The sequence below is a fragment of the Motacilla alba genome, chromosome 19 (genome assembly GCF_015832195.1).
Source record: "Motacilla alba alba isolate MOTALB_02 chromosome 19, Motacilla_alba_V1.0_pri, whole genome shotgun sequence".
NCBI classification, from domain to species: Eukaryota; Metazoa; Chordata; class Aves; order Passeriformes; family Motacillidae; genus Motacilla; species Motacilla alba.
In genome coordinates, this window is record NC_052034.1 from 2,562,269 (window position 1) to 2,576,336 (window position 14,068).

The 14,068-nt window shown below is 43.1% G+C and overlaps 1 protein-coding gene across 4 annotated transcripts in view; it reads right to left on the reverse strand.

Moving 5' to 3' along the window:
• The window catches only part of VMP1 (vacuole membrane protein 1), a 62,165-nt gene that overhangs the window by 10,924 nt on the left and 37,173 nt on the right, over nucleotides 1-14,068 (reverse strand). For all 4 annotated transcript variants that reach the window (XM_038158463.1, XM_038158464.1, XM_038158465.1 and 1 more), the window contains 3 exons: nucleotides 8,921-9,001; nucleotides 6,054-6,170; nucleotides 3,297-3,358 (listed from right to left, as the gene is read on the reverse strand). In XM_038158463.1, coding sequence (XP_038014391.1) covers nucleotides 3,297-3,358; nucleotides 6,054-6,170; nucleotides 8,921-9,001 — 260 coding nt within the window. The remainder of the gene's footprint in view (nucleotides 1-3,296; nucleotides 3,359-6,053; nucleotides 6,171-8,920; nucleotides 9,002-14,068) is intronic.

The following is a 14,068-nucleotide window of genomic DNA, read 5'->3' on the forward strand; positions in this document are numbered from 1 at the left end:
AGGTTTCTGGTTGTTCCTTTATCACTTCTTGCCTTGTATTCTAAAAAAATAACCTCAACCTGTACTGTAAATTATTTTTGAGTAAAAAAACCCAACAATCTTTAAGCAGACTTTCCAGTTACCTCAGTCACCATGATCTCATTTGTGCTTTTTTGGTGAAAGGAACACCACGCTCCCTTTACCAGCATCAACTGAGATTAAGCTGTAAGCAAAGAATTATGGCACAAGAAATAGCAGCAAACTGGTTTGTCCAGGCAAAGCTTCCAGTACCTGGGACCAAAAAAACTGCTTTTCTTTCACTGAGCAATCACTCACACTGCCCTGCAGAGCTGGAAAAGGGGGAAAGCTCTTCCACAAAAGCCACTGGGTTGGGGACACTTCAGGAGCACTGATATTTTTGGGTGGATTTCCCAGAGTTTGTTGGATTCTCAGAGGTAACACCACGAGAAGGGATTTAAAAATCAAAGCAGCAAAATCTCACTGGGTTCTGTTTTAACTCCAAATCAGTTTATGCACTCAGTAATTAATAGATGAGTTTTTTAGAATTAAAAAGGCAATTTTTTAGAATTAACAAGGCTGTGGCTGCCCCATCCCTGGAAGTGTCCCAGGCCAGGCTGGATGGGGCTCGCAGCAGTGGAAGGTGAGGGATGGGACCGGAGGAGCTTTAGGATCCCTCCCAACCCAAACCATTCTGGGATTCTGATTTAGGTAGGAATTCACTGCTTCTGCTGTAGGATCCAGCCCTGGACCTGAGCACCTCTTGCAGGACAATCCCAGACACTCCAGCCCGGGAGTTCATCATTAACCACAGCCAGAGAGAATCTGTGTGGGCAGGGTGGGATTTCTCCCTAAAAAAAAAATGTAGATTTTTTTCTTTCTTTCTGACCATTTCCTACCAGAATGGGTGGCCACAGTTTAGGGATGCTGTGTGCTTTCAGAACTACTTCTTCAGCAGTTTTCTGGGAATTCTTAATCCACATTTAAAACTGCCCCTTCCCAGAGAACATCACCCTGCTCTGGAGCACTCTGCACGGTGTGACTTCACCAACAGCCCTGCAGCTGGAGGTAAAAAACAGGAACAGAAAGATGGAGGAGCCAAAAACCCCCACAGCACACGAGGTAATTAAACAGTTAAATAAAATCAGCAATAAACTCTTGCTGAAGTGACAGAACACAGAACTCCTCCAGAGCATCTTCCCTCACCCAAGCCAGGGAGGTCGCAGAGCCTGGGGAGGGCAGGATCCTCTCCAGCTCCGAGGCACCAAAAACCAGCCCAGAGCAGGAGCTGCTGGGACAGGCTGGGAATTCCCAGCCCCAGGGAGCTCCAGCATCTCTGGAAATCCTCCTCAGCTTGGATTTCCACCTCACACCAACCCCACTTCTCAAACCCACTTATGTCCCTCATTCCCAACAAGGTTTGTTGCCAAAAAATTCTACAAAAATTTCAAATTTTCTGTAAACAGCTTCTTGATTTCCTGCCACGTTTTCTTTTCAGGTTCCTTTTTAATTTAATGAATAGGAAAAGTATTTTATGATCTGTTTGTAATGGAGACCCAGACAAAACTGTAACATCAAATTAAATGATATTAAATGCCTGGTTATGGCAGGCTCAGTGAGGGACCCAGCAGCACCCAGTGACAATACAGAACAAGGTCTGCACATGAATCAGTTTTGCTTTTTGACTAAAAATCACAAAATTGTCAAGAAATTCTCCCTGGCTCATAAAATCAGATTTTCTCAGCCTTTATCTCCCAGCTTAATCTTCTGCCTAGGTTCCATCTACCCTGGATATCAGTATGTTCATTATTTGCAGGTACTGTGCTCTGATATTTCCTATTGTTTAAGAGCAACAGCCCTGACAAAGAAAGTCTAAAAGTCACTGTGGTGGATAGAATGTGATTAAAATGAAGTTTCTGACCATTAAACAGAGCTCTGGTTTAATTCAATAACAGGGCTTTTAGAGCAAGGTATTGTTTCACATGTTTGAGGCTCCCCTCTAACAGAAATTGATGAGGTAATGCTGGAGACAGCTTGAGAAAAGTCAAGGGTACCAGGACATTCCAAAAATCTCACTGTCTCCCAGGAACATTTTTTAACTCTGACATCAACCCTCCAATAAAACCCGAATCCAGCAGAGCTCCTGTGAATGCACTCGAAGTAATTCAATGCAAAATTATCTCCAAGACAGATGAAGTAGGAAAAATCTACTGGGTTTGGCTCAAGGCATCCACAGGAGAGTAAATCCTTGGAAATGTACCTGAGCTAGGGGCAGATCAAACTGTCTGGAGTGATTGATGCTGAGAAAAACTCAGGATGCTTAAAAGAAACCACATTTCTCTCTCTCCCTCCCTTTTTTAAAATAATGTTCACAGCAACAAATTAATTTTGAGTTTTGGTGGAGAGCAGATGCTTGAGGAGAAGATCAGGAGTAATAAACCAGGATTTGTTTCATCAGGGAAATGCCCTGCAAGGTTCTTCTGACACTCCTTTTTTTTGTTTTGTACAGCAACACTACTTGGAGTTTTGGTTTAAAAGGAATTATATCCAGACATTCCTCCCCTGAAACTTTTCTTGAGGAGTGTGGTTTTTATGTGAAAATAGTTATTACACTTTGGGCAGCAAAATATCCATTTACCCCAGAGAAGAAACCTTGGAAAAGCAGGAACACCACAAAATTTATTTTATGGATTTATGTTAGGCTGGATTCATTTTAGTTTCAAAAAACCCAACCCAAACCTTCTCAAAACCAGGACACTTTATCCATTTCTACAGAATTTAACAGAACGAGGATCAAGCCCCACACACCAAATTTCTCATTCTGGTGTTTCACGAGTGATTTGATGATGTAAATGGATAAGGTACTTCCAGGTAAGGAGGATGTTTATTGTCAGCCTGGAACACTGCATAAAATCTCAGGTGTTCAATATGGAACCACAGAATTCTCTGATTTTTTTCTATCAATACAATTTTCTATAAACATTCTCATTTTTTTGCCATAAGATCCCACAACACCACTGCAAAAAATCCAGGGCAGACATCCCATAAACGCAGGGATCTGGGTGTGGAGGGGCTGAATTTTGGTTTGGGGTGAAGGTTCTGTGCTGATCCCACAACCCTGAGCCCCAGGGCCAGCAAAACCCTCCAGGGACTGGGGGAAGGAGCTGCAAGTGAGAGCTGAGCCCTGCTGGGGCAGAGGCTGGAGCAGAGCAGCCCTGAGCCCAGCCCAGCTCCTCCTGCAGTGTTTTCCACCCGATGGGTGCAGGTATTAATGAATTACCGAGCTGGGAATTACTCACCCGATGAGGGCCACCATCTGCTCCACGATGTGTTTGCTGAAGGTGATGATGACAAAGAGTTTCTGTGGAAGGACAAAAGCAGTCACACAAAGCCTGGAGCCACTTTGTGCTCCTTCCCCAGCAGCTCCTGCCCAGCTTTCCCTCCTCTCCGCTTTATTTTTCAACATTTTCAATATTTCAGTATTGTCAATATTATCAATAGTTCAATATCTTTTATTTTTCTTCTCAGAAAAGAGGCGGGAGACAAAAACAAAAAGCTGCTCACTTTCTGCCCCTGTTTGCTCACAGTTTGCATTTCTTGCAGTGTTTTTGCTGCCCATTCTCATCCTCCCCAAACTCCCATTCCCAGAAGCTCAAGGTCACTTTACTCCATCAACAATGTCAGAATGGAAAAACAGAGAAATTCACAGCCCCTCACACAAACACCATCACAGAGGGGAAGATAATGTGGTTTAGTCCCCTGATTGAGACAGAAACAGCAAAAAAAAAAAAAAGTAAAGAACAAAGAAAGAGCCTTTGGGCACCTGTGATAAAACAGAATAATCACAGTCCCTAATAATCAGAGTCCTAAACCTAACCCAGAATGTATCCAAAAATCTCTTCATAAAAACAGCTTAGCAGAGTAATATTAAATATGAAAATCTAACCTGAATAACCTAACCCTAAATGAAAATCAGACCTGTACCCATGAAGCTATAATTCCAAATATAATATTTAATCATAATGAAAACTATTAAACATATTAAAAGACAAACTTCCAATACAATTTCAACCTTACAAGAAAAAAAGTCCATGTTTTATCTAACAAAAATTTACAAATCAGAATAACTCTTAATTTCCTACTAACCACAAAATCATTAACACTTATGCAAATCAGAATGAAAAAATGAGATGGAACTGACACAATTTTAGGTAAAGTAATAGAAAAGGAGTCCCAGGATGGTCTCTGCAGCAGTCACTCACTTCCTGTCTGAACATTGCATTAAAAGCCTTTTCCATGACTCTCACATTTCCTAAATTCCAACTCCAGCCAGATCACTCCAAAAAATCAAGGCTATTGCACAAGGGTGTGCTTGAAAACGAGGATTCTAAAAGCTGAGCCTATTACAAAATCATGATTTATCAACTGTACAAGGCACTGGGAAATGTTTTTTCACTTACATGGGATCTGAGTGTGGAGCACTATAAATTACACAGCAAACACTGTGGTAGCCGAACAAGGCAATTAAAATAATAAAAGGAATATTGATCTAATATTATTTCACTTTTCTGTGCTGCCAGAACACATTTTAGCAACACACGGATTAAAATGCAGAAGAAAATTCAGCTAATACAAAAATAAGTGTGGAGAAAAAGCTGTTTTAACCCAAGAAATGGAAGAATTTCCAAATCTATTTATTGTTTTCTGTTTAAGCACTGGCAAAATAAAACAACCATTTAAAAAATTACGGGAAGAAAAGAGCTTGTGTTTAGGGCAAAATAAAGATTTTAAAGCAGCTTGATGAGGCTGTAACATGAAATATTTTTTTTACTAAAAGCTTCTGCTGTTTTGATGGGAGTCACAGCAGAGATTTCCAAACAACAGAGGCTGAGGCGCTGCAAAAACCCAAACTCAGCCGAAAACATCCCAAACACAGCCTGAGCTCCAGCCCTGACCACACCAGCAAATCCTCCAGGGAATCCAAACTCCAGCTCTCCTCGGAGCAGGGTGATGCATTTGCAAGAGAATTCCACATTTTGTGCAAACAACTGCACCGTCAAACCCAGCACATCTGGCACTGTGACCCGGGCCACCAAACCAGCCCCAAAACTGCCCCAAAGCCACCCAAACTGGGCTGGGACACCAAACCAGCCCCACAACTGCCCCAAATCCACCCAAACTGGGCTGGGACACCAAACCAGCCCCAAAACTGCCCCAAATCCACCCAAACTGGGCTGGGCCACCAAACCAGCCCCAAAACTGCCCCAAATCCACCCAAACTGGGCTGGGCCACCAAACCAGCCCCAAAACTGCCCCAAATCCACCCAAACTGGGCTGGGCCACCAAACCAGCCCCAAAACTGCCCCAAAGCCACCCAAACTGGGCTGGGACACCAAACCAGCCCCACAACTGCCCCAAAGCCACCCAAACTGGGCTGGGACACCAAACCAGCCCCAAAACTGCCCCAAAGCCACCCAAACTGGGCTGGGACACCAAACCAGCCCCAAAACTGCCCCAAATCCACCCAAACTGGGCTGGGACACCAAACCAGCCCCAAAACTGCCCCAAATCCACCCAAACTGGGCTGGGCCACCAAGCCAGCCCCACAACTGCCCCAAATCCACCCAAACTGGGCTGGGACACCAAACCAGCCCCAAAACTGCCCCAAATCCACCCAAACTGGGCTGGCCCAGCCCGGCAGGGCTCACTGGGGTTTTAAAAAAGGGCATTTCAAAGTGCAAATGAGTGTTTGTTACCCAAAAGGAGCTCACTGCTGGAGCCCTGGCAGTCTGGTAAAGGCTGTAGGTAAATGCTTTGGCTAACCACCAATTTCCTGAGCGGGTCAGCAGCTATAAATTACTCACTTGCCTCAGTTTGGAGCAGCCCAGCAGCTCCTTTATTGTAAATCCCTAGCACCAAATTAATTTCCATGACTTCAGGTCGGGCAAGGAGACTGCAGGATTCATTCCCAAGGAACACAGTGGAACGGGCAGGGAAAGAATCAAAGGTTGCAAAGGTTTCCCCCCCTCCAGCCCTGAGGCAGGGGCAGCACTTGCCTGGATGTGCATTTTAATCACAGCTTTCCCGATCAAGGTTGCACCGAAGAAGGTCCAGAAGGGAACCAGAAAGTGGCCACAAGTGATCCCAGCCAGGTCAAACAGGGGGTTTGGGATCTGTGGAGTGCAAGGGGAAGAGGTTCGTGAATTGCAGCACACATTGGATGGACAGGAACACGACAGAGTCTGACATTTTGAAAAATGAACAGTTTCCCCTTTTCCAGCTCGATCCAAAACTCCCGTGTCTTAATAATTACAAAAATGTTGGTGTCGCACCACATAACTCCAGTCTCTGGGATTCAGCTAGACAATGTCCCAGACAATTCCATTCTCATGGTCCCTCCTTACCCCTGGATCCTGAAAAAAGCTAATGAAAAGTTTTCCATGTGAAATGCACAGAAACCACAGCAAAGCCATTTTGAGTGATTTATCAAATTTTCTCTCTGACAAGCACATCACTCTTGGAAGCCAGAGTTCCAACTGATCCCCAGTGATTTCCAGCTGAGAAACTACATTAAAAACTGGCATTTACAGTCATATGTATCCAGTTTAAAAACACTGATTAGATTTTATTAAGCATATGCATTTCATTTAAAATTAAAAGAATTTTTTATTATTATTAAACTGCTGGCCTGACTTTTGGTATTGTGATACTATCTGTAAAATATTTTTGAAATGAAATCAAGAAAGTGTCTGAATTCCAACCTTTCCCTCTCAGCCTGGAGCACAGGGGCAGTGTCTGAGCAGGGTCACTCCCAGGAGCAGCGTGGTACTGGGGTGACAGACTGCAGCACTGCTGGAGTTTTGAGACTTAAATAAAGAAATCAAGAGTGCAGACTGGGAAAGAATAAAGGACACTGTGCCACCAAGCCTGCAACCTGTGACAAAGGGTTGGACTGGACTGCTGGAGAGCAGCAATTCAGATTTATGAGCAGCCACAGCAGCACCTGCAGAGGAGGAAATCTGAACTGGGCTCTCCTCACGGGTCCCTGAGCAGGCTCCAGCTCCCCTGCCCACCTGGGACAGCTGCTGTGGCCTCAGGACTGGCAATGATTGACCCAGATCCTGCTGCTGGGGGCCAAGGCTGCTCCAGGCTCCTCTTGGCTGCTTGCTGGGAGGGATTTCTGGTGGTTCACAGAATGTTTTAATCCCTGCAGCCAGTGTGGGGCAGGGGTGCTGTGGGTACAGCACACCACGGGCAGAAGTTACTCAGCACATCCCCAGCAAGGTTTTCTCTGTGCTTGTTACTCAAAGTTGCCAAAAAAAGGCCACAAAAACAAGAGGGCAAATTCTCACAAGTCACAGCGAGGAACTTGGGGGCTGATCCTTGCTTTGTTCCTTGCCCAGAGCTGCCTTTATATAGAAATAAACTCCAGACAATCCTGACTTCCTTACTGCCACTAAACAACATGACAGTCAGTTGACTTCACTGGATAAGCCTGCAGAATTTTCATTTCCATTTGCTGGTGTTTTTATGCAGCATTTAGAAGCCACCACTTGAGAGACAAGGACCTGCAGCTGGGACAGTCATTACCACTTCACCAGCAAATTCTCCACTCATAAAACACACATCAAATAAAACTGCCTAAAATCCAGAAGGAAGATCACAGTTACAGGGGAGGCAAGCAGAGGAGACACCTGGTAGGGCACAGAGAAGCTCTGAGGAGCCCCTGGGCTGGTGGGGACACACCTAGGGGCTGCTTTCCTTCCCCTGGCTCACCCAGAGGTGACACACAGAGGGACAGCTCTGCATTCCTGCTTTTCCAAGGAACCTTCCACCTCTCCCCTTCTCTGGCAGCTGTTGTGTGAGCACGTTTACAAACCCCAGGTGTGCCCTGGTGGATCCTCATCCCTCCCCCAGCTCAGGGCCTGGGCAGCAAAGTGGGGAAGAAGTTAAACAAATGTTTAAATATCACTGAGCAGGAACTCTGGGGTGTTTACAGCCACCTCTTTTGTTTACCAACCCCTTCCTCCTGCTCCCCATTCCTCCACCTTGCCCAGTCCCTCATCCCTGCCAGCTCCAAGCTGTGCTGGTGACAGGGACAGGGAAGAGCTGGGGCAGGGATGTGTCAGAGCAGGGAGCAGCTCCTGAGAGGATTTAAGGAGCAGCTTGCAGGCTAAACTCCACTCCAAACATGACAACATTTCTAAGGATTAGTGAGCAGGAGCTTTATGTCAGCAACTCTGATCAGATTAATCCCAACACAGGTTACCCACATCTGAGCAAGCAGCTGGCTGTGTCATCTCTACAGTTTAGGAAACCAAGAGATGCTGGACAAGGGTGGAGTGAAAGCCTCAGAGCTGGGTGATGCTGTGGTTATTCCAGAAAAATGGGACTGGGGGGTCCCACACTCTGCAGTCACATCCCACATGAAGATGAAGGCACACCACTTCTACCAGCTCCAGAGAGAGATTTAAACCTCCAATATTAATTTTTTTATTCTGAAAGAAGAGCATAAAAAACTAAAATAGCATGAGTGGAGATGCTCCTTTCACCTCTTGATTAAAAAAGCCATGAGCAGTTTGTAGCTCCACAGCCACAACTGAAATTTGCTTCCTTTTTCTGCCTTCTCTGGTCCCTAATGACCCAAAGAGCAGATTTGGGAGGACTGAAGGGATGGCTGGACACCCTAATCAGGATTTCTGCAGAGACTTTCCCACTCTCCAATCCATGCACAGCTCTGGATTTGAGGATGTCAAGAATTTCAAATGCAACACCTCAACACCTAAAAAAAAAAAAAACAAAATTCCAGCAGGTTTTGTCTCCCTGAGACATCACAGAAAGTGCAAACAAAAATGAATTGCATGGCAAGACATCCAAGCTGCAGTTTGTGCCCATAAATGCCCCAGTTCCTGGGGGAACTCACCGAGGCACAGGCCAGGATCCCAAAGAACCCAACCTTCTGCACCAGGTTCTGCACGGCCACTCTCGCCCGGGAAGCAAAGTCCTGCAAACAGAAAAAGCAAATTATTCACGAGGAAAGCCCGGCTGCACAGAGCTCAGAAGGGGTGTGATCTCCAGCATCTCCTGCCTGGGAACTGGGAGAAATTTTAAAGCAGGAAGGCCAGTTTGAAACGCGGAGTTTGGAGGGACAGTCGTGTGGAAATGGGAGCACCCCGGGCACTGGGGTTTGGTTCTGCACACCCTGTGAGTGGCACGGAGCTCCCACTGCCATGGAAACACGCTTCCCACTCTTTACTTCCCCGTATCTTTGGAATGCCAGTGCTGCTTACACCTATTCCTTCAACAAGCAGAGGGAATGGATTCCTCCAAGACCATTTCCAGGGGTAAGAAGGAACTTTCTGAGGACAGAAAGAGCCCAGTAATCCCACGATATCCTCAGATCTGGTCTCCCAAACCCAGGATCTCAATCAAAATGGCCAATTGCAGGCACTGCCTACAACAGACTTGTGAAATTCATTAAAATCCAGAAAGCTGAGCCTAAATTACTTTAAAAGCAGGGGAGGTGCAGCCCCTGTGACTGCAGCTGCTCTGTACAAAGCTGCCTCCTTTTGTTTTGTGATCAGTCCTTTCCTGAGCCTCAAAATCTGCCAAACACCCAGGAAACCCCTCAAAAAAACAAAAATAAAGATTCCCATGAGCAGCTTCTTTGCATGTGAGAAGGGAATTTACAGGAGATAAAAGTCTTTTGAAGCAAAACTGTCCAGAAAAATAAAAGCAAGGTCAGTGCTCCCTGCCCAGGCTTGGCCACAGCAGTTCCAGAAAGCTGGGAATCCTTGGGAATAGCAAACATTAAAAAAAGAAAACCAGTCCTTTTTAAAAACCTACAAATAAGCAATAAAATTCTGGTTTTTTTTCCAGGAGCAATGCAATAAATTACCCAAGGAAATGACTTTAATCAATAATTAATGATATCCTGAATTCCACCCTTTACTATTGAATTGTAGAATTTAGAATATCCTTAATTATTGATTAAAGCAACTGCAGGGTAATCCAGAGAAATTACATTTATGCAATTTTAACTTGGTTACAGTTCTGTTGAAACCTTAAATACTACACCCCAAAGAAGGAAAACTACAATTATTTCACAGTGTTCTTGCATATTATTTAAATTTTGAGCTGTAGAATTGACAGCATTTTCTGTGGGAGATTAAAAAATAACAGATCTGTGATGAGACCATTTGCTTCTTTTTACACCCCTTTTCAAGTAGTAACTTTTCTTCATTACTGTGCTTTCAAACAGTTAAATTCCCTATTTGAAAACTAAAAAAAAAAAAAAAACAAAACCCAAAAAATAATTATTAATCAAGTCAGAATAATTCTATTTATTGTATTCAATGCCTGGAAAAATAACTCAAATTAAAACTGTAAGAAAAATGCCAAAGAAATGAGATTTCCTAAATCTTTCAGTGGGACATTTTTAACCACAGAGGAATATAAAAACCCTCCAGAATATCCTAGAAAGGTGAATTTCCACACTTTGACCAGGAGTCACACCTTGGGCTCATGATTAAAAAATGGAAGAGATCAAAATTCACTTTTTTAATGACAATTTCCCCTGATATTTGTAGGATCCCCCCAGAACATGAGGGATTAAACCTGCTCCCAGTGAGGCTGACACCAAACCCTTGAGCTTATTCTGACAGGAAACGATCTGGAAAGCAAAACTGATTTTTTATTTTATTTTTTTTTCTTTCATTAAAAGAGCGAATTTTGACACAAATTGTTCTAAACAACAAAACACAACAATTTCCTGAGGGCCGAGCCCAAAAATCTTGCGACATCCAGGGCAGTTCCTGCTGCAGCCCCAAATTCCCTCGTGGTTATTGCCAAGGAAAATGAACCCAAAAAGGGGATCCCAGCTCCAGAGGGACCCTCAGGATTTGGGATGGAGAGAATAAAACACCCTTTTGTTTCTATTTTATAAAAATACCCTGCCATTTTATTTATTTCTAGGGTTTTCCCCAAGGAAAACAACACCTCTCCAATTCCCCAGGCACACACAGGGAAATGCAGTTTTTGGGATTTTTTACAAATTCATTTAGCAAGAAGTGCTGCAGCAGATTCTGTCCTTGGGAAAGGTGTCCTGAACCGGTTCCCTCCTCAGGGATTTCTGCAGCAGAGCTCGCTGGGGCCATTTTCAGCTCCTCTTTTCTCCCCCATTTCCCAAAGCTCACGGGCTTGGAGCAATATTTTCACTTTTATAAGCCAATAAATATTTTTTTTCCTCGCAGTTCCATAAATCTGATGGCAAAGTATCTTGAAAATAAAACACTCCAGGACAATAATTCAAACGGCTCCGTGATTTATTTGCATGGAAGTTGTTTCTATTCTGATTTTAATTTATTCCCCCATTATCTTTTACTGTGTTGCTAATGCACTGTTGTATTCATTTTCACAAGCTGGAAATGGAAATAAACTCCCTAGAAAATGACCTAGAAACTAATAGTTGCAGCACAGCTGCTTTAATAAAATATATTATTATAATTAGATATAAATTGACTGTATGAACTTAGGGAAAAGCACAGTGCACCATTTCAAACCAGATTTCTTAAAAAGAACCAGCTTCCCTCACCCACATTTCTTAACTACAGAATTCAAGGCTGCCTTGAAACTAATATTTCCCCTCCAGCTAAAAACATATAAAACATTAAAAAGCTAATAATGAAGGTCTTTAAAAAAAGTTTAACAAGTTTGTCTCAAAAAAACCCCAAACCAAAACCAATGCTGGAGCAAATTTTCTCACCTTGTTAATTCATAACTTTATTTTTTTAAGTTATTACTCAGCTTGTTTCTTTGCTAAGTTTTGGTTTTACATTGTCTATCACAAAGTACTTCATGGAAAGCAAAATTTAAATTCTAAAAATTTCACTCAAGAACTTGTCATTGGTCTTCCTTTTTCCCACATTTTCTAAATAAGCCAAAAGACAAATTAAATTTTTTGTACCTATTTTCTGTGACCTAATGCAACCAAAGCTATGAATAATTTGCAGGACAATAAACCTACCAGGCTTGCAACAAAACTATGAATTCCAGCCTCAACATTTACTCTGTGAAAACAAGTTCACAACTATTTCTCTTTGGTTCCTTCCTTAAATTTCCTTTGACAAATCTTTGCGACATCTGCAACAATAAAAAAGCCTTCAAAGTTTCATTTCTCTGAGAATACAATCCCCAGTTTTACAACTTTTACCTATTTCACAATAGAATTTTTTTTTTCTTTTCTAAAGCCTGCACGGGGAACAATCTTTTCTCTGTTTTTTTTTTTAGCATTTGAAATAAAACAACTTTTATAAATTACAGCTTTAAAAATAATATTTATATATATATATATATATATATGAAAAGAGACAAAAGTTCAGCTACTTACAGGCAAACCATTTTCCCCCCAAATTAAAGTTTCTAGACTGGACTGGCCTCCCAGCTAATTGTGATTCATTCTTTAGAACATTTCAGGATGCTTTAGCTCACTGTGTCCCTTTCAAAGATGATTTATTTTTTGGGGTTTGGAAATAGATTTCCTGTGAGTGCCACAGAGCAGGCAGAGGAAGGTTAAATGATTAAAGATGACTTCATTGGGTTAATCATCACATCCCAAAACTGGGCTGGAGCAGAGCAGGGAAAGGTCAGGGATGATTCCCCAGGCCCAGCTGGCAGCTCGGGCTGGGGGAATTCTCCTGGATCTGCTCAGCCTCAGCAAAAGGGAATTTTTCAGCATTTCATGGACCCCACTGGCTCCATAGGATAAAAAACCATCCCAAATTTCCAAACCTAAAGGGATGGTAAGGAGAATTTACATGTTCTGCCACAATGTTCCTCCCTGTGTAAAAATGGACCTTTTATCCCTGGAAAATCCTTCCTGAGAGAGAGAATGGACAACCTTGTCCAAGTTACAAAGTGCTGCCCCATCCCTCTGCTTTATTTGGTTTCCATTTATAATTTAATCTCTCTTCTTTCTCCTCCCACTGTGAAGTTGGTGAGCTCCTCAATGTGAGGGAAGAACAAGCACCTCACCAGATTTAACTAACAAGCTTGAGGAAAAAATATTTTTAATAAATATTTTCCCTCCTTTCCCTCTGAAACAGAACAGTCACAATTAATTGTTCCCCCTGAAATTGTGGAGCCTCTTTTTTTTTCTTACTCACCAGATTTAACTAACAAGCTCCAGGAAAAAAATAATTTTAATAAATATTTTTTCCTCTTTTTCCTCTGTAACAGAACAGTCACAATTAATTGTTCCCCCTGAAATTGTGGAGCCTCTTTTTTTTCTTACTCTGCAAGTGCAGAGCTGGTTGATTGATCCACAGGAGTAGCTGGAGGTATCCAAGGAGCTCTGAATGATCAGAGTTGGGCTGAATCCCACAGAAAATACCTGTAGCACTTCCCCAGCTCTGTTCCCTGGAGCCTGCACAGATTCTGCAAGGTGACAGTTCATGTTCAAACCGCTGCAATCAGATTTTAGGAGCACTGAAGAAACCAACAGCTCCCATCACATCCCAGCTCAGTCCCTGAAAAAAACCATCCAGATCCACACCCCGGGGATTTGAGGCCTGGAAAAACTTCTCTCCCTTTAGTTTCCTGCTGTAAATACCTCAAGCACTTTACAATAAATGGGTAAAATTGGCAGATTCAACACAGAGTGGAGTCAAGTCCATGCCCAGCTCATGGAGCACATTCCCTGCTCAGGAGTCACACAGGGCTGGGAGCAGGGCAGTGCCATGGACATTCCTCACCTGGTAGCTGCTAGCTTGGAGGAGTTATAAGATTTTTCTAGAAGGCCTGGAAGGAGGTACACAAGATTTGTGACTCTGACAGAAAACAGGAGAGTGAGTGAACAAAAAATGCAAAGGCATAGAGAGAGATCTGCATGTGTTACACCTCAATGGTTCTCCAGAACTCTGAAGTTCCTCCTCCTGCAGATCCCCCAGGCCAAACGTGTCCCTTTTGTGTGGACAATCCCTCAAGATCTGAGTATTATTTCTATTACTGTTATAATAAAAAAAGTTTAATTATCCAGATAATCATCTGAAGAGGAGATCATTCCCCCCCCAAA